Source organism: Mesocricetus auratus, unplaced genomic scaffold (genome assembly GCF_017639785.1).
Source record: "Mesocricetus auratus isolate SY011 unplaced genomic scaffold, BCM_Maur_2.0 Super-Scaffold_100007, whole genome shotgun sequence".
NCBI lineage: Eukaryota > Metazoa > Chordata > Mammalia > Rodentia > Cricetidae > Mesocricetus > Mesocricetus auratus.
In genome coordinates this window covers 77,628,145-77,648,297 of record NW_024429191.1, presented here as the reverse complement: position 1 = coordinate 77,648,297, position 20,153 = coordinate 77,628,145, and the positions used below count along the sequence as shown (strand labels likewise).

Here is a 20,153-nt window from a genome sequence, read left to right as displayed (position 1 = left end):
CCGGGTAGTGTTAGTGACTGGTCCAGATTGCTTTTGCTGGTAGGTACCATTTGTGTTGAGACCTAAAAATAGAGAGGGGACATCCAGAGGGAAAGAACATTCCAGGAAGAGGCATCAGCAAGTTGAGAGAGAAGGAAACTGGAGAATGAGGGTAAACAGTGTGCCAGCCATGATGAGCAGCAGTGGGGCAGAGGAAAAGTGGCTGGGGTGGGCGGGCTCACTGGTTCTGGGGAGGAACTGACTCTGTCTGTCTATTTGTCTGTCTGTCTGTCTGTCTATCATCTATCTACTATCTATCATGTATGTATGTGTGTATGTATATATGTATATATGTATGTATCTAACATCTATCTAACATCTTTCTATCTAACATCTATTATCTATTATCTATCTATTATATATCTACTATCTATCATCTATGTATGTATGTAATTATGTATGTATATATATGTATGTATGTATCTATTTTTGTGTGTTGTGTATGTGGTATGTGCGTTTATGTGAATGTACGCACAATTATGTGGAAACCAGAAGCTGACACTGGACAGACATCTTCCTCTGTCACTGTCCACCTTGTTTGAGACAGAGTCTATCACTAAACCTAGGGTTCACCAATTGACTAGACAAGTGGACCAGAAACTCCCACAGATCTCCTGCCCCCCCCCCACCTGCCCCACTCCTGGGCTTACAGACATGCACCACTGCATCCAGCTTTGTGGTTGGGTGCCAGCAACTCTAATTCAGGCCCAGCAAGCACTTGGCAGGTTGAGCTGTCTTCTCATCCCTGGTTTTATTTCAAGTAAGAGCAAAGCCTCAGGAGTGCTAAAAGGATGGGTTAACTGTCATTACCATAAAAAGACTGTTTTGGTGATTGAACAGGAAATAGGTTTCCAGAACATTCAGATGGAAAACTTTGCGATAGCAATGGTAACTACAGGTCAAGTTGTTTTGATTCTAAAAGGAATCACTGATATTGAACAACTACTCACATTCCCACCAGTAAACGGAACGTAAGATAAGAGGTGCTAGAAATCACATGAATTGCACAAACTATGAGAAGATAGGATCATGATGTGGCATGCCCCTGATCGTTATGTAACTCACATTGACACCTTGACAATGTCATATGCCAGGCAGATGGGCGAGGCTCATCTGGTTCCTATCTGAGCCCAGGGCAGGTGTATGGGTGGAGGTACCAATCTCTCTCACTTTTTTTTCAACATACAAGGATAAACACCCATCTGAAATGTAAACTAAAGAGACTTACAGGGTCCTCACAGACACGTGTACTAGAAATTCAATCTTGTGCCTCGCAGTGGTCGGAACATATTGTACGGACACAAACAGCTTTGAGTGACAGATCAGTAAGGTTGTTGGGGCCACCATGTGCTGCTATTAAAAGTTTGGGGTATGACAAATTGGAATATAAATGTTTGAAACTTGAAAAGAGTCTTAAAGGATATAAGCCAAACTCTTGTGAATTTTGTGTTTGAAAATGATGTTTTAGTTTTTGTTGTTTTTATCTATGCTGTTCTATTTACCAATAAAGACTTGGGAATCAGATATTGGGGTGAAAGCCTAATAGATCAGAGGAGCTGATAAGCAACCAGATGATCTTCCTTTTGGGCCGGGTACCAGCAAAAGAGCATCTCTCCACATGTCCCCAGACCAAAAAGCCCTTCCCTACTCCTTCCTGTGTGTCTCCCCAGGTCCTTTGCATTCTCTGTGGCTAATTCTCTGTTGCTGGCCCTGCCCTCTGATCTGAAGTTAGTTTTGTTAACGCAGCCTTGGAATTTCACAGTGCAATTAAATATCCCACAACAAGTTTTAGTCTTTAGTTGTATCTCTGACTTGATAGCTCTGTTCCTGGTATGTTGCACAGTCTTTCTGAGACTCAGTTCTATAGGTTGTAAAAGAAAGGATCATAACCACCTTACTGTCTAAGTTTTCTTCCCACTCCCCACTCCTTGCCACTCTGCATGCATGTGCTCTCTGTGTGTGCTCTGTGCATGTGCTCCTGTGTGTGTGTGTGTGTGTGTGTGTGTGTGTGTGTGCCATGAGCTTGTGTACATGGAGACTGGTTGATGTCAGGTTTCTCCCTCAATCATTTTCTACCTTGCATTTTGAAGCAGGTTTCTCAGTGAACTGGGATTCACTGATTATGCTAGGTCGGCTGACCAGGAAATTCCAGGAGTCCTTGTATCCCTTTTCCCAGTGTTGGGGTCACGGGTGTGAGCTCAGCTTTTTACATGAGTTCTTGGGACCCATGTTTACTCAGCAAGCACTACTCAGCAAGCTTTCTCCCTAGTTCCACACAATTAACACACACACACACACACACACACACACACACACACACATATTACTGGTGAAGGCTAACCAGATGTCTGTTGCACAGAAGCTACCATATAAATGAAATTCACAATTACATCTTCCAGGACTCTGGGGAAATTACTGAAGGCAGGGAATAATGAGTTCACTAGACTCAAGATAAGTAATAAATGGGTCTTTCATTTCTTTCATTGGGGAAAAAAAATCACACAGATAATAAAGAACCGTCACAACCTTTCTCTGTCCTTCTGACCTGATCCACAACCCAAGAGAGAGTGAGAGAGAGAGAGAGAGAGAGAGAGAGAGAGAGTGAGAGAGGGGGAGGAGAGAGAGAGAGAGAGTGAGAGAGAGGGGGGAGAGAGAGAGAGAGAGTGAGAGAGAGGGGAGAGAGAGAGAGAGAGAGAGAGAGAGAGAGAGAGAGAGAGAGAGAGAGAGAGAGAGAGAGAGAGAGAGAGAGAGAGAGAGCCTATTTCATACTTCCCTTTTCCCGGTTTTGTCTGCACCTAAAGCTGTGCCCAAAAGGGTGTGTCCACTAACACAAATTCACTGGCAAGGCTAGATGCCACTACAAATTGTACATCTTGTTTTAATTTCCTTTCCCACTGCTTAAGACAAGGAATATATAGTCTTGAGATTCAAAGATTTGCTGGCTCCTACCCTTTGGTACCTAGGTGGGAACCTGGTTCTCAAATTCCCCTTAGTTGATGACTGTGGAAAAACTTAAGTATCCCACTAGGATGAGAAATCTGAGATCCGGGGTTAAGAATCTAAGAGAAATGACTTTAGATATGAGTGTACATGCTCCCATATACAAACGAATGTGTGTGTGTGTGTGTGTGTGTGTGTGTGGTGTTGTGTTAGGAGGACTGTTTTATGATCAGTGGATGTGATATTTTCACCAGTGACAATGATCAGAATTTCCCTAGAGGGGGACAGAAGCAAAGCACGGGTCTATCAATGTCAACATCAAGGTATTTCCACTCCTGGGAGCTATGTTCCCCCATGCCTCTTTTCCACTCAAGAATTCAACAGCTAAGTTCATCACTGAAGACCTGGTAAAACTGTAATATGTTTGTGTCTAATTTTCACATCTTCCCATACTGACTTCATTGTTGGTTGGTTGTAGAGAATGACTGGCTGCTAATGGCAGAGAAAAATGCAGAAGGGCTGAGAAGATGGCTCAGTAGGCTGGGAAAACTGCTCAGTGGTTAACATACATGCCTCAAAGGCAATAGGGCAAGAGTTTGGATCTCTAGAACCCCATAACGGCTGGATCGGCATGGCTGCACACCTGTAGTTCTGGCAGCAGAAAAAGAGGGATGGGACCACCAGAGCAAGCTGGCCCGTGTGATGAGCACTGTGTTAGTGAGCTCTGGGTTTGATTAAGAAGCCCTGCCTCAAAAGAATTAAGTGGAAAAAGGATTACAGAAGATTCCTGAGACATCAACCTTGGGTATTCACATGCATGCACATAACACATAAGCATGTGTACCCCCATATGTTCACATGTGAACACACATGCACCCACAAACACATGAAAAAAAGAATAAGGAAAGAGTGTGACAAGTGAAAAACAGACACAGTGGTGAAGAGATGTGTGTGGCCTGTGGATAAAAAAAAACAGGTGGAGAGGAGGCCAGAGGTCCCACTGGGGATGGCTTCTGAGGGTTGTGTGACAAGCAGTAGAGCATCCCTACTCAGAGTGAACTCTTTCTGAGAAAGGCATACTATGGGGGCGAGGGAGGTGATAAAGATGAAAGCTTCAAGGCTGCTCTTGGACATAGTCCATGTCCAATTAGCTCTAACCTCGAGGCAGTGTATCTTGAGCTGCAATGCCGAGACACAGGTGGTGGGCGGGTGGGAAGGACAAGATACCTTGGTTTCGAGGTGGGTTGAGGAAGTATTCAGAATCCTGGCAAAAAGATGTGGTGTCATCCCACATTTGGACCCAAAGGAAAGGACTTTAGAAAAAAGTGAGTGGGGAAGGGATGTAGTTCAGAGTGGAGAATGTTTGCCTAACATGCATGAAGCCAGGGGTTCAATGCAAGCGTTGCAAATGATTGGTTTGGTGGTGTACACTGTAATTCCAGCACTCAGAAAAGTGGAGGCAGGAGGATCAGAAGTTCAGTGTCCTTTTTGGCTACGGAGTTTGAGGTCAGCCAGGGTATATGAGACCCTGTTTCAAAGAATGAAAACAAATAAAAACTAAAGAGAAACAAGCAAACAGAAACCAAAAAGGAAGGAAAGTTTGCATCTGTTTGATTCCTATGCACTCAAATCAGTTTAGTTCTGCTCTGAGGTTGATGCTGGAAGGAAGAAAAAAGAAAAGGAGAAAAGCAGGAGGAGGAGGAGGAGGAGGAGGAGGAGGGCTGGAAGGGGAAAAGCAGGAATGACAATGAAAAGAAAGGAAAAGCAGTCTTTTGTCTTGGACGATTTGTAAATTGCCGTTTTACTTTATTGACGTTTGCAGCCCTGTCCACAGTTGCCACCTTCATCGTCCCTTTCGAGTCCTGCACTGAGCTGTGCCCATAGCCCGTGGACGTCTTTATTCTGACGAGCAAGGGGCAAGTCTTGTCACCTTGGCACTATGTTCTCTGAAGGTAGAAAGGCTCCCCATGTTAACAACCACACCACTGGCAGGATTAGACACGGAATTTGTTTTAAAAGAACTTTTGTGACAAGAACAGAGTTGCAGAGATCTTTTGAGTAAAGTTCATCGAGAGGGAAATCGAGAACCGAAGTGATTCTGCCACAGAGTGACTGGGTTTGGGCTGCAGTCTTGTTTTGCTTTTACTGTTTCTTCCAGTTCATCAAATGCTGAGGGAAGAGGCAGCAAGTTGTGCGGCTCAGGGTTCCACCCAGGACCTCACTTTGTGCTTTTTCTTATGGGTCCTCTCTCTAGAAGTCAGGGCTTCAAATGCTTCTCCAAGGGGCATTTGAATCAAAGTTAACCTGGCCACAACAATAAAAGGTGTGCATTAAAGACAAATTTAGATTCTAACAGAGAGAACCATGGTGTGACCAAAGAAACTTTCTCTTTTTTCTTTAGTGACCATTAGGCTAAATTAACTGATAATAAGCAATCCTATGTTAATTATACGCCCAATTAAAGAAACAGATTGAAAAGTATCTGCTCATGGATCTACCTAGATGTAAAAAAAAACCTTGGATCCATATATTCATTTATAAAGCCATGAAACTATAATGTTTATGCATGCATGTATGCATGCATGCATCTATCTATCTATCTATCTATCTGCCCTATCTGCCTACCCTATCTATTTATATATCATGTCTCTGAGAAGAGGAGATTGGAACAAAAATGTGTGTAAAAGTCAGGGAAGTCCTCAATGTTATTTAAAAAATATATATTTCTAGTTTATGTGTGTGTTTTGCCTGTGGGTATGCAAGTGTGCCAGGTGCATGCAATGTCCTTGGAGGTCAACAGAGGTGGTGGTAGATTCCTTAGGACATGGATTTGAGCAACCATGAGGTTGCTGGGAACTGAACCCAAGTCCTCTGGGAAAGCAGCTAGAGCTCTTAACGAGTGAGCCATCTCTCTATTCCCCTCAATGTTAGTTTTTGATTTTTAAATCTAGTTGGAGAACTCAGGTTGGCAGTAGCTTCAGTTCTATTTGTCTTTGCACACAGTGATTTCACAGTGTGAGGAGAAATTCATATCGTCTCCTGAAGCTTTGGTCTGGAAATTAAACCTGTCTCTGCTATTCCCATTAGTAGCTGAATAAGGTCACGTGGTCACACCTGATTTCAGAGCAAGCTAAGCATGAACCCATTCCTGTCACATTTTGGAAAGCCTGAGAGACAGATGGAAATAGACCATCGTATTTCTTTCCTTGGGGCTTTATTTGTGGGGCTTGGTGATGGTGGGTCTCTCCGAAAGGATGATTGTTCATTTCTGCTAGTATATTCAGATACCACCATCTGCAGGCCGCTTTAGAGCTGGGGAGTTTTGCAGACCACTCAGGTGAAGGGTCAGACAGCTTTCTCCATAGTTCTTTTGTATAGGAGTTGGCAGGCTGAGTCCAGGTAATCATTCTACGAGGCTGGGGTCCTTTGCAGACCTAGCTTCTTAATTGCAGAGCTGTCTCTGCCTAGGGTGAACCCAGGACTTCCTCTGTGGTTTCTACCTCCCTGAAATGTCATAAAAGTTGAAACTCAAGTTTCCCAAGTTCAGAAAATACCCTGGGGGTGAGGCAGTCTCCAAGTTGAGTTCAGCCCTCTGAGCACTTCACGTTTTTTTTCCTGATAATTATCGGGTACACATACTATCTTGCCTGCTCTTTGATTTAGACTTAACAAAAGCATATTTCATTGTTTGTATACTGTGGGTTATTTCAAGTATCCCAGCCATCATATAATGTGAAATAACTTGTATTTGCCACATGGTCATTTCAACATAAATGTATTAACTCCAAACAAAGATAAAAACTCACTTTTTCCATCACTAGCTGCATTTCAAGCGTCTGGTGTGTGCGTGCGTGCGTGCGTGCGTGTGTGTGTGTGTGTGTGTGTGTGTGTGTGTGTGTGTGAGCATGTGTATGGAAGTTAGAGCACAACTTCTCTTCTTCTTCCATGTGGGTCCCAGCGATTGAATGCGTGTCAGGCTTGGTGCCAAAGCTGCTTGGCCCACTGAGCCACCTCCACAGCCCGTTAACGAATATTTCTGTTGGCACAGAATACTAACAAATATAGCAAAGCCCTGCTCTCAGATCCAAGATTAAATGAGCACTGATAGGAAAGGGAGAGAGGGTGCCGGAGCCCATAATTTTCTAATTGACACCTTTGACTCCACCGTAATCAGAAAAATCAACTCATGTTTAATTACGATCTCACTTAACAGAAACCTACTGTGAATGCTTTGTATGTATACACTGCCACTGTGAATTGGCAGATAAAACTGCCCTGGTGTGTGCGTGTGCGCATGTGTGCGTGTGTGTGTGCGTGCGCGTGTGTGCATGTGTGTGCGTGTGTGTGTGTGCGCGTGCGTGCATGTGTGTGCATGCGCGTGTGCGTGCGCGTGTGTGCATGTGTGTGCATGCGCGTGTGCGTGCGCGTGTGTGCATGTGTGTGTGCATGTGTGTGCGCGTGTGTGTGTGCACGTGCGTGCATGTGTGTGTATGTGCGTGTGTGTCTTTGCATCAACCATTACTTGAGGATAGTCCGATGCCAAAATCTTTAACTAAAGAGACAACTTCTATAGTTAAGGAAAGTGTGAAAAGAAAAAAGGAGAATGGCTTCGGGAGCAGGCAGATACAGGTTTCAGTCCAAACTTTGCACCTTCTAGTTAAAGAATTTGACCTCCTAAAATCTTAGTTTACTTATACACAAAGTGAGATGGCCTGAGGTGACACTGTGATTAAATGCCACCACCATCACCACCACTACAATCACCACCACCACCACCACCACCTCCACCACCACCACCACCTCCACCACAACAACAACAAAACAACACTAATTGTAGACCTTAACAACATACACACAGACAAATCCTACCTATAAATTACCCGGTGCAGATCCTGGGCTAAAGAAGGAGGATGCCTCCTTTTTTGAACCAGTCTGTTAGACACATGATTTAATACACTTCTCACATTAAACCTGATGTGTGTTTTTTTCTTTCATTACTTGGCCTCAGGACATATCTTGTGTCTTTAAACAAAACAAACAGCAAACCCCATTGATGCCAAGTATGTAATGCCAGTAGATGAACGCTAGAGGCCGCCAGAACAGAAGGCGTGCTCACCCCTTTTTTTAACTAAGATTTTATTTTATTAATTGATGAATTTCATCCTTTGACAATCTCATGCATGTAAATGCAACATGATAAACCTCACGTCATCTTTTGTCACCCTACCATCACAGTTAACCCTTCCAGTCCTTTTTCCAGACTCATGACTTTTGGTCTTGTTTAACCATAGAGTCCATGTTAACATAGGGTTTGTAACCAGGAGTTAGACAACTGAAGTCAATAACTCTCCTCCCTTAATCTGTCAGTAGCAAGTACTCAGTAGAGGTAGATGGAGCCCCCGAGCCCCCCTCTTCCTTCCGCACTTGACTGTTGACAATCTCATTCTTTCTTTTTTTCAATGTAAAGGTCTATTTATTTTATTTTATGTGTATGGCTCTTTTGCCCAAATGCAGATGTGGTGCCCACAGAAGCCAGACGGGGAGTCAGATCCCCTGGAACTGGAGTCACTGACGGTTGAACCTTCATGTGGATGATGGTAACTGAAGCTGCCTCCTTTGCAAGAGAAACACATGTTATAAACCACGGAGCTGCCTCTCCAGTCTCCAGTCTCATTCTTTGCAGACCCAGGGTGGTCACATGACCCGCTGCAACTTTGTGATAGCAGTTGTCCTAGGCTGTATGCTGTCCCGAGGGTGACAGCTTGCATGCCTTCTCCTTGTCTTCTGGCTATCATGCTTCCACACCCCTCTCTAACAACGTTCTTGAGCATGAGAGAAGAAGGTGCAGACATCGTTTTGAAGGCTGAGCACTCATCTGTCACACATCCTCAGCATCCCATGCAGCCAGGAGCCTCTATATTCTCCACTGTTCACTGGAAAGAGGCAATCTCTGACTAAAGCTAGCAGTGGACATGCTTACTTTAAAATGTTTTTTAAAGCTAGATTGACTCATTTTATTTGAATGAATTTCTTCAATGAGGAAAACCAAGGTGGTTTTGATGGGGCAGTGTCTGCCACACCCCGGGATAAATTCATGATATTGACATGATTAAGTATAGAAGTGTAGCCATACAAACCAGAAACAACTAAATAGGGACATGTCTGATTTGGAGATGGAGAACAACATTCAAAACACGACAGGACAAGGAAGGAAAGAGTTGTCCACACGAAAGAAAACTCCACACAAAGACCCACAGACACAACTAAGAGATGCTCTGGGAGAAATTTGGAAACATCTGTGATTGACATAATGAAAAAGCATACTTCCCCAAAAATAAGTTCATATAAATTAATTAGGAAAGATAAGTAGCTTAGTAGAAAAATTAGCAGAAGTGTGTAGGGAAGATATATTATTCAGTTGTGGAAAATAATCAGTTATAAAGTAAATGTACTAATAATGAAATATGTTCAAATAAATATGATGGGATGTCATGATTGGTCCATCAAACATACAATAAGTTTTTTAAGAAGATTAATTTTTATTTTACGTGTATGGATAGGCATGCATGTCTGTGTTACCACGTGCATGCCCGATGCCCACAGAGGCCAAAAGGCAGAGTTGAATACCTTGGAGTTGGAGTTACAGAAAGTTGTGAGCTACCCTGTGGGTGCTGGGAATCAAACTCTGGTCCTCCAGAACAGTCAGTGCTCTTTTTTGTTTGTTTGTTTGTTTTGGTTTTTCGAGACAGGATTTCTCTGTATTGTTTTGGAGGCTGTCTTGGAAATCGCTCTGTAGACAAGGCTGGCCTCGAACTTACAGAGATCCACCTGCCTCTGCCTTCTGAGTGCTGGGATTAAAGGCACGCTCCACCAGTGCCTGGCCAGCCAGTGCTCTTAATCTGAGCACTAAGACATCTCTCTACCACCAATATCCCAAGACTTTAGGAAATATTGTGTATGTGACCCCAGGGGATCATGCATGTAATCATAGTCTTTGGAGAGTGGAGACAGAAAAGTTCAAGGCACCTGCCACCAAACCTGGAAGAGGAAGTTCCATCCCCAGGACCCACAGAGGGGAAGGAGAGAATTAACTCTTGAAGGTTATCTTATGATGTACACACCACACACACACACACACACACACACACGATGCATCAATGTATACACACTAAATAATGGGAAAATAATTCTTTAAGTATGGTATCAAAAGTCTTTTCTCATTCTGTAGCCTGCCGCTTTGAATGATGATGAAAACAAATGTGTAGCACAAGCTGAACTTGAACTTGTGATCCTCTTGCTTTGGCAAAGCCGTCCAGCACACACCATCAAATACAGAGACTCATAACTGGACACTGTGCCAAAAATGACCTTGGAACACTCAGTCCTAAATGGGAAGTCTCCATCGAATCTCCCCTCTCGGGGCTCAGGGAACTCTGAGGAAGGGGAGGTGGAAAGATTCTAAGAGCCAGTGGGGATTGGAAGGCACAAAAGAAACAGGACCTTCCGTACACAACAGGACTGGCAGGCATATGAACTCACCGAGACTTGGCAGCACACACAGGGCTTTAACAGGTCTAAGCCAGTTGGTGTTCCACTGCTGAGGGGGGAAGTAGACACAAGCCCCACCCCTAACTCAGAAGCTATTTCCAATTGGTAACCACTTGCAAAAAAAACGTATTCCAGTGGAGTCTCAGTGGGTACACAAACTACGCCTAAGGGCAGGTCCTGTGGCCAGCAGTAGATGGACAACACAAAATGAACTCAATGGTACTTTTGGAGACCTTTTTTCCTATAGCTCTTTTGCTTACATGTTTTGGTTTCCAATTTTGTTTTTAGGGTTTTGTGTATGTAAATGTGTTTGTCTCAGAGTCTTGTATTTGTTTCCTGTGCTTTTAGGGGGTTCTTCTTTTTCTGTTTGCTTGTTTGTTTTGTCCTATTCCTGTTTGATTTATTTTATCATATCTTATTGTTATTTAATTTGATTTCATATTATTATTTTATATTTATTTGTCTTATTGTTTTAGATGCCTGCTTGTATTCTAGTGGGAGGGAAAAAAGGGTGTGGATTTGGGTGGCTGGGGAAGTGGGGGAGGGAAAACCATAATCAGAATACATTGTATGGAAAAGGATCTATTTAAAAAATAAACAGAGAAAAGGATACATTCTATAGTGAAAATGAAAATTCAGTGTTAAGCTCCACAGCTTCAGAATGCCTGTTTTACTGTACAGAACTTTACTGAGATGTGAAGACACTGGGTTTGGCTTATTTTGATATGCAATGTTTATTTTACTTGCAAGCTTTTATATATAATAAAGCTTATAAAACTTTAAAAGTTCCATGGATACACCTGAGTACAAACAAAACTTGCCTTTTCTGCTGTGCAAACTATTCCCATAAAAGACAAGACCAACAACGCAACAGGAAGATGGCCAATGGCACGAGAGGAAAGAATAATTCACCAGAGAGGGAGATCATCTAGCATTTAAACATACAATAGGAATGCAAATTAAGCTTGCTATCTTTCCTGTATCAGATGGGCAAGGTCACATTCCTTGACAACTATTGTGTGGGTGAAGCATGAAGAGAATGGGGCACAGTGCTGAAGAGAGTGTAATTTGGTACCTTTATGAAGGGTGATGTGGCAACATCCCTGAAAATTACAAACGCAAAAACTCATCGACCCAGCAATTTCTCTTATGAGAGTTTATGGCTGTGAAATACCAAGATAAGTGTAAACTGCTTTAAACTACAGTTATTTTCCACAACATGGCTATTAGTAGGAAAATATCAGAAATAGTAGGAGTGACCTAAATGTCTTTCATTAGGGTATTGGTTGTTGCAGATTACTGCTGTAATATAATTCCAAGAAGAACTTCTTTATGTACAGTCGATAGAGTGATCTGGAAGTCATCATAAGGGGTGGGGACAGTATGGTGTAGGTCTCTAAAGGGAAGCAGAGGCAGATTTTTCCAGGTCAGTTTTCCACCTTGGCCAGGCAGGTACCCTGCAGAGCCTGGGCTGGAGTCCAGCAGCCTGGGACCCATCTCTGCCTGGTGCCTGACGTTTTCACCAGGTGGGTGGAAAAGAGAATAGACGAGTCAGGCACTCAGTTCTGCCAAGCCTTGGCCTTGACACGGAAAGAAAGGAGAGGGGCTGGAAGGGGTCAGCAGACCTTGCAGTCACGGGCAAGGAGACCAATGACAGGCATGGTGGTGAGACTTAGAAAACCACAGGTCCAGAGAGGACATCTAGGGACAGAGCAAAAGCAGGAACAGGAGGAAGGAAACCTTTGGCAGTCATCCTAAGAGAGGGTGGCGTGGCCACGTCTAGCTCCTGATCTGCCCTCTCCCCAGAGAAGCAGATTTCCTGTGAGGCTAGAGCTTGCTCAGCTCTCCTTCCCCAGGCTCCTTACCAGCTACCTGGCTATGCCCTCAACCCTGCCCCTGTACAGCAGCTAGTGGCATAGGGTCTCTGCCCTGGGAGGGAAACAGACTTCCTTCCCAGCATCTCCTACCCTCATGGCCTAGCTCATACACATACACTCCAGTGCACTAAGTTGTGCCCTGTGTTTTCTGAGTTTCCATTCTCTTAGCAGGTCTCTGGGTTCTTGGTGCGGAAACACTCTCCCTCTCTAGAACTTGAAGAAGATCTTAAAGCACGTCTCATTTGGAGACGCCCCCACATCTCAGCAGCAGGTGTGACGAGTGGCGGGGGCATTTTCCCAGTCAGCCTGTGTCTCTGTTACCAGGCAGGGCTCCCTCCACTTGCGCTTCTGTAGTCTCTGTATTAGATCAGACAGCTGGCTTTGGGGTGCAGGAAGATAGGAGAGAATTGGACCCTCCTAGCACTCTCCATAGGGACTCATCTCATCTTGTCTTCACCTGAGAGTGATGGAGACACAGGGTCACCTCATCTAGGTGAGGTTCGGGGCCCTGGCTCCCAAGCACCTAAGGCTTATGGGATACTCATCCAGTCCCACCCATTTCCACCCTAGACCTGCCTGATTTTCCTTTTCTCTAAGAGGTGGCTACTGTTCAGGTTTCGTTCTTGGATATCTGTCAATACCACTGCTACCTAGGACAAAGCTCACCCCTATCACTTCTCCCTAGGCTGCCCACATGTCCTTTCCCACGATTTTTTTGGGGGGATGGGTAGTTGAGTTCAGGGACTTGGCTGCCCACTTCCCCAGTCCTAGAAAAGGTGGACATCCACCTCTAGATTGCTAGAGCAGACTGAAGGGCACGCGCTACATGCTGGCTATGGAGAGAGTGCAGAGGTTGCCTTTTCCCCCCATTCTGTTGCAGAGGGTAGCCATTATAAGTCCCAGCTGGGGTACTCTATCAAGTTTTCTATTTGAAATTGCCTGGATTAAAGAATCATTGTTCTGGGGAAATATCCCTATGTATTTTATGAACACATACACACGTACGTTATTGCATGTTAGCAATAGCAGGTGCTTATCTAATTGCATGTCACTGGCCATTGTTCCCCATGTTCTGTGTGCATGTACGTTGTAAGATATTCACGAGAGAAGGCTACTTGGACATGGTTCAAGCCAATAGAAAGTCTTCAGGGACTTTCTGAGAACTATGAACTTTGTTCTTGTTTGAGCAGGAGCTGCCGCCGCCTATGTGTCGGATTCCAAGGCTGAGTGATTCTTCTATCATGGTGTCAGTTGTGCTAAGGTCGGGAGTGGGGGGCTGTTACATGTACCCCTCATTTCACCACAGCAGTTCTGAGACTGGTGCTATTATCGTCATAGTTTCTAGTTTACAGGTGGGAAAACTGGAGCGTAGAGAGGTCAAGTAAAATGTGGGAGCAGAGATGGGGTGACTGAGGGGCAAGAACACTGAATGATGGGACAAGGAAGACAGAGAAGACTCTCCATTTCAATCTTTCCTATTTTTAAATCCTGGATATTATTTTTTGCTACTATAGCAGGTCCAAAAAATGTGAATATTTTCAGGTTTGTGTGTGTATAAAGGGGTCCAACTAATGATAAATTAGATCAATGTTTTGCAGTCAGTTTGATAGCCTAACCTTAGAAACTTTTAAGAATATGACTTCATAAATGCTCACATTCCAATTCAATACAAGACAGGGATGAATTTGGAGATCTGTCTTATATAACTCCTGACTTAACTGAATGCTTAGTTTCAGGGGAAAAATGTGGGAATGAGGCAGAGCAGAGGTTCTCAACCTGTGTGTTGGGACCCCTTGGGGGGCGGATGACTCTTTCACAGGGGTCTCCTCTCAGATCTTCTACATATCAGAAATTTGCATCATGATTCACAACAATAGCAAAACTGCAGTTGTGAAGTAGAAACAAAAATCATTTTATGGTTGGGGGTCACTCCAACGTGAGGAACTGTATTGAAATAAAGGGTTACAGCATTAGAAAGGTGGGGAGCCGCTGATGTAGAGCATCTGACAGGAGGTGGCATTAGTGTGGAACTTCCCAGTGTCATCTTGGGGAGTCAAACGCTTTTGTGAAGTCACCACTCAAGGTAATTCTGATGTGAAACTAGTCTAGAAACTCTGGCTCAGCGATGATTCAGGGGTTCCTCATGTCCCAGGTTCCCTATCGGGTAAAACACTGGGATGGATCTATGTTAGGTCTAAGTTGAGCATTTCTCATTCTCGTTTCTCTTTTGCATTGTCCTGAGTGTGCCTAGACTTTCTTAAAGATGGCCTCTTGCAGGTCATCTCCAAAGGAAAGTTAAAGGAAAGGGGAGGGCCTATGTTATGTGGCCCAGATTCCCATCTGTACCACTATTCCTTTATGCTCCTGAGGATGGAGTTCCTTGGCTCCAAGGTTGCCATCATCATCTCTAGATCAAGGTACCAAGGCTCAAGGTGGAGACAGGAAGGTTCACACATTTCAGAACGTGTACACTGAGCCTAATCTGTGAATTCTCATCTCTTCCCCCAAACATTTGATTCCCTGAGATGCCACTGGGATGTCCTACACTAATGCCACATCCTAGCAGATGCTCTACATCATTCCCACTTTTTCTACCTTCTTCTTGAAGTTAAGCATTCAACTAAGTTAGGAGTTTAGTTCAGTAAGAAAAACTATGAGAAGTAATGAAACCTCAGGGAAGGTTTTATCTGAGGTTGGCTGCCTAGAAACCACATAACTACACAAAATCTATAGCTGTGTCGATGGCAGTTGAGTCTTTCCACTTTTTTAACATTCCCATTTTTATTTTTATAGACTTATTTATCTTATGTATATGGTTGTTTGGTCTGCATGTATGTAGACGGTGCCTACGGAGGTCAGAAAGGGCACTGAACCCTCTGGAACTGGAGTTGCAGGTGGCTGGGAGCTGCCATGTGGGTGCTGGGAACTAAAGTTGGCTTCTCTTTCAGAGCAGCTGGAGTTATTTATTTATTTTACATCCCAGCCGCAGTTTCCCCTCCCTCCTTTCCTCCCATCCCAACCCATTCCCACCCCACAAGCTACTCCTCCATTTCTATTCAGGAAAAGGCAAATCTCCCATGGATATCAACAAAACATGGCATATCAAGTTGCAGTAAGACTAAGAACCTCCCCTTGAATTAAGGCTAATCAAGGTGACACAGTATGAGGAATAGGGTCCCTCAAGCCAGTAAAAGCATCAGAGACAGTCCCTACTCTCACTGCTAGGAATCTGACAAGAGGACCAAGCTACACAACTGTAACATATATGCAGAGGGCCTAGGTCAGTCCCATGTAGGCTCCCTGGTTGTTGGTTCAGTCTCTGCATGCCCCATGAGCCCAGGTTAGTTTATCCTGTGGATTTTCTTTTGGTGTCCTTGACCCCTCTGGCTCCTACTCCTTTCTCCCCCTCTTCTGCACGATTCCCAAGTTAGTGTTTGCCTGTGGGTCTTCATCTTTTTCCATCAGTTGCTGGATGAAGCCTCTCAGACCATAATTGGACTAGGCACCAATCTATGAGCACAGCAGAATATCATTAGGTATCATTACATTGACATTATTTTCCTCCAGTCATGTTTGATTCTATCCTAGGTCTTGGGTCATCAAGTCTGTGAGTCGATGTGCTTCAGGCAGTATCAGGGGTGGGCTGACTCTCCTGGTATGGGTTTTAGGCTAGACCAGTCATTGGTTGGCTGCTTTCTCAGTCTCTAGACCACCCTTACCCCAGCACATTCCACAGGCAGGACAGACTGTAGGTTGAAGGTTATGTGGCTGGGTTGGCTTCCCACTCCCTCCACCTGAAGTCTTGCCTGATTATGGGAGATGGCCTGTTCAGACTACATATCTGCTATTGCTAGGAATCTTAGCTGGGGTCATCCTTGAAGATTCCTGGTAGATTTCCTTGTGCCAGGTTTTTACCTGACCTTGAAATGTCTCCCCTTCTAGTGGTTTCTTTCAGTTATCTCTCCCTTTGCCCCCCCACCGAACCTGATCACTCATATTTCCATCCCCACCACCCACAGTCCAGTCATGAAATCTCTCTTCTATTTCCCCTCCCTGGGGGAGATCCAGGTGTCCTCCCATGAACTCTCTCTATTACCTGGCTCTCTGGGTCTGTGGATTATAGCATAGTTATCCTTTATCTTACAGTTTATGAGTGAGTACATGCCATGTTTGTCTTTCTGGGTCTGAGTTACCTCACTCAGAATCAGATCTAGACAGAGAATTCTCAACAGGGGAATCTTGAATGGCTGAGAAACAATTAAATAAATGTTCATCATCCTTAGCCATCAGGGTAATGCAAATCATAATGACTCTGAGATTCCATCTTAAACCTGTCAGAAGAGCTAACATCAAAATGTGACGGCTCATGTTGGGAGGATGTGGAGCAAGGGTAATGTTCCTCCATTGCTGCTAGATGTTGTGGAATATTATTTTAAGATGTGCTACATTTGTTTATGCTTTGGAACATTTGTTTTAATGATGCAAAGATGTGTTGCATTTTTTATGTTGCGTTTCTTTTAAAAACTCTGTGAAGTTGTGTTACTTTGCTGGTCTAAAACACCTGGTTGGTCTAATAAAGAGCTGAATGGCTAATAGCAAGGCAGGAGAAAGGATAGGTGGGGCTGGCAGGCAGAGCGAATAAGTAGGAGGAGAAATCCAGGAAAAGAAGAAAAGGAGAAGAAAAGATGGAGAAGAGGACATTAGGGGGCAGCCACCAACCTATGCAGTCAACAATGGAGTAAGAAGTTAGGTTTTTAGAACAGAGAAAGATAAAAGCCCAGAGGGAAAATGTAGATGGGATAATTTAAGTTAAGAAAAGCTGGCTAGAAATAAGCCAAGCTAAGACTGGGCATTTGTAAGAGAGAATAAGCCTCCGTGTTATTTATTTGGGATCTGTGTGGCAGGCCCCCAAAAGAGCAAAGAAAAAAAAAGCACATGAGAGAGTAAACTTGTACAACTTCTTTGGATATCAATATGGCAGTTTTTCAGAAAACTGGAAATCAATTTACCACAAAACCCAGCTATACTCTTGGGCATGTGCCCAAAGGATGCTCAATCATACCGCAAGGACATTTGCTCAAGAATGTTCACAGCAGCTTTGTAATAACTAGAATCTGGAAACAACCTCGATGTCCCTCAACCAAGGAATGGATAAAGCAAATATGGTACATTCACACCACGGATCACTACTCAGCTGTTAAAACAATGACATCATGAAATTTCCTGGCAACCAGTGTTCTTAAGTGTTGTGCCATGCCGGGCGGTGGTGGCGCACGCCTTTAATCCCAGCACTCGGGAGGCAGAGGCAGGTGGATCTCTGTGAGTTCGAGGCCGGGCTGGACCGATAGCCTCCTAAACAATACAGAGAAACCCTGTCTCGTAAAAACCAAAAAAAAAAAAAAAGTGTTGAGCCATTTCTCCAGCCCCTTAAAGTTCCCATTTTAATGAAGTGTTTTGCTTTTCTATAGTTCTCCCTCCCTCCATCCCTTTATCCCTCTCTCCCTTCCTCCCTCCTTCCCTTTTTCTCTTTCCTCATTTCCTTCCTTTCTTCTTTCCTCTCTCCCTTCCTCCTTTCCTTCCTCCACCTCCTTCCCCTTTCCACCCATCCCTTCCCATTTTTCTTCTTCTGCTTTCTTTCTCCCTTCCTCCTTCCTTTCTTCCTTTTTCCTTCCTTCCTTCCTCTCTTCTTTTCATCCTTCCCACCCTCCTTTCTCCATTTCTTCCTCCCTCCATCTTTCCATTTCCTTTTCCCTTTCTTATTTGCCCCTTCCTCCTTCCCTCCTTTCCTTGTTTCCGTTCCTCACTTCTTTCCCATCTTGTCTCTCCTTCCCTTCCTCATCTCCATCTTCCACTAAGGAAAGGCCTGGGGCTGAGGGTAGCAGGTGCTGCCCTGAGCTCTTCCTGCCTGTGTAGGGAGAATTGTGAATGTTCAGTCTATCGAAGCCCCGAGAGGATGCGGCTACCCAGCCTTTTGCAGTTTTATGGTGAGTCTATCTGCATTTCACAAGTCAGTTATTACTCGTGATTGATGCTCACCTGCCAAGCCTAAACAAACGTGCAGCACACATCCACATACCTCACACAGACACAAATATTTGCTTTGCTCACATGGCTGGGGAGAGAGCACCATTCTACCAGGGAAGAGCCACAGAACCAGACCCTTGCTGCAGCCTCGGCTGATTTGTTCTCGCTCTTCTAGTTCCTGAGGGTCAGCATCCATGGAAACAGGCTACATGGCCAGTCCGAGGTGTCTCCTTTTTGCCACCAGAGAAGATTCGGGAGAGGAGCCAGAGCAGATTCTTTGGCCAGCCTCTCCTTCCTCTCTCCAACCTGGCTAATGACAGGTCTTTTCCCAGATATATTTTTACCCTCTGGACAAATAGCAGTTGGGACGAGTGGAGCTTTTTTTATGAGTTGAGGTACTCACGGCTGGAAAATAAACATCCAGCTAATGAGACGCTCTTATGGAAACCAGTACAAATAATAACAAAGCAAACATCCTGTGCCCCGTGCCAACACCCCTGGGTGAGGGGGATATAAAAGCTGCTGTCCAGCTGGCCACTGTCAGACCTGGGGGAAGCTCGGCCGCGTTCCTGACCTGCGACCTGACCGGCTGGGACCATGGGGTGCTGCCCGGGAGATTGCCTCAACTGCTGCTCCCAGGAACAAGACTGCTGTGAGGAGTGTTGCTGCCAGCAAGGCTGCTGTAGCTGCTGCGGGTCCTGCTGTGGCTGCTGTGGTTCCTGCTGTGGCTGCGGAGGCTCTGGCTGTGGATCTGGCTGCTGCGGGTCTGGCTGCGGGTCTAGCTGCTGTGGATCTGGCTGTGGGGGCTGCGGAGGAGGCTGCGGAGGAGGCTGCGGGGGCTGCGGAGGAGGCTGCTGTGGCTCCAGCTGCTGTGGTTCCGGGTGCTGTGGTCCAGTGTGCTGTCAGCCCACACCTGTGTGTGAAACGAAATGAAGACCTTCCCCTCTGTAACTGAGGCAGTGTCGGGGACAGCCTCCGCCTACTCCAGACGGAGAACTCCTCACCTCCAGACTCCTTCATACCTCCAAGACAGTGACCCGCCTCTCATGTTATTTCTGAGAGGAGAGTTTGCCCTGGCGTGTAAGGCACTCAGGACCAAAGAGTAATTTCCTGGCAAGACATCATTAAAGCTGGGTCCCAATGAGGTGGTCACCAAGCTCAGTGTTTCAGGCATTGTTTGCATGAAGTCAAATGCCTTGCAGCTATGAGGCAGTCTCTTACTTACCCCAGCTTTCTGCTCCTCTGAAATGTTGTCAACCTTTTAATAAATTCAAGCAAGCTGGCTACCCTATCAGTCCTCTTGCCTCTTCCTTCAATCCTCCTAGGGACTACTAGGAAGATTTACTCAGGCATCCACTTTGGAACTGCACAATAGAGTTTGCTAATCTCCTGCAGCAGTCCTGGGAGGCTGTTTAGAACTGGAGATTCTGGAGCCATCCATGAAACATAAGGGATGCTGTAGGGGCATGGCCTGGGGAATCTGTGTTTTTAACAGGAACACAGGTAATTCTCTACAAGGAGGGTGGAGGTTTAGATAGACGGTAGCCTCTGCGTGCAGTGTGAGATTCACTTAGGGAGGCGTTGACGAATACCTGGGTGTCACCACTAGTTCTGGTACCCATCAGCTCTAGGACCTGGGATGTCCGAGGGCCTTGTTTCTAAAAGCAGCAAGGTAAATGCTGGTTTTACTGTATTTTATCCCACTCAGGATGCATGCCTACGTTC

General features: G+C 44.9%; 1 protein-coding gene across 1 annotated transcript; it reads left to right on the top strand.

Moving 5' to 3' along the window:
• The first annotated feature begins 19,025 nt into the window (after positions 1–19,025).
• On the top strand, positions 19,026–19,440 carry LOC101824768 (keratin-associated protein 17-1). The gene has a single exon (XM_005087360.2). The coding sequence runs from the start codon at positions 19,026–19,028 to the stop codon at positions 19,359–19,361; it is 336 nt and encodes a 111-aa protein (XP_005087417.1). The 3' UTR covers positions 19,362–19,440.
• Positions 19,441–20,153: the final 713 nt, after the last annotated feature.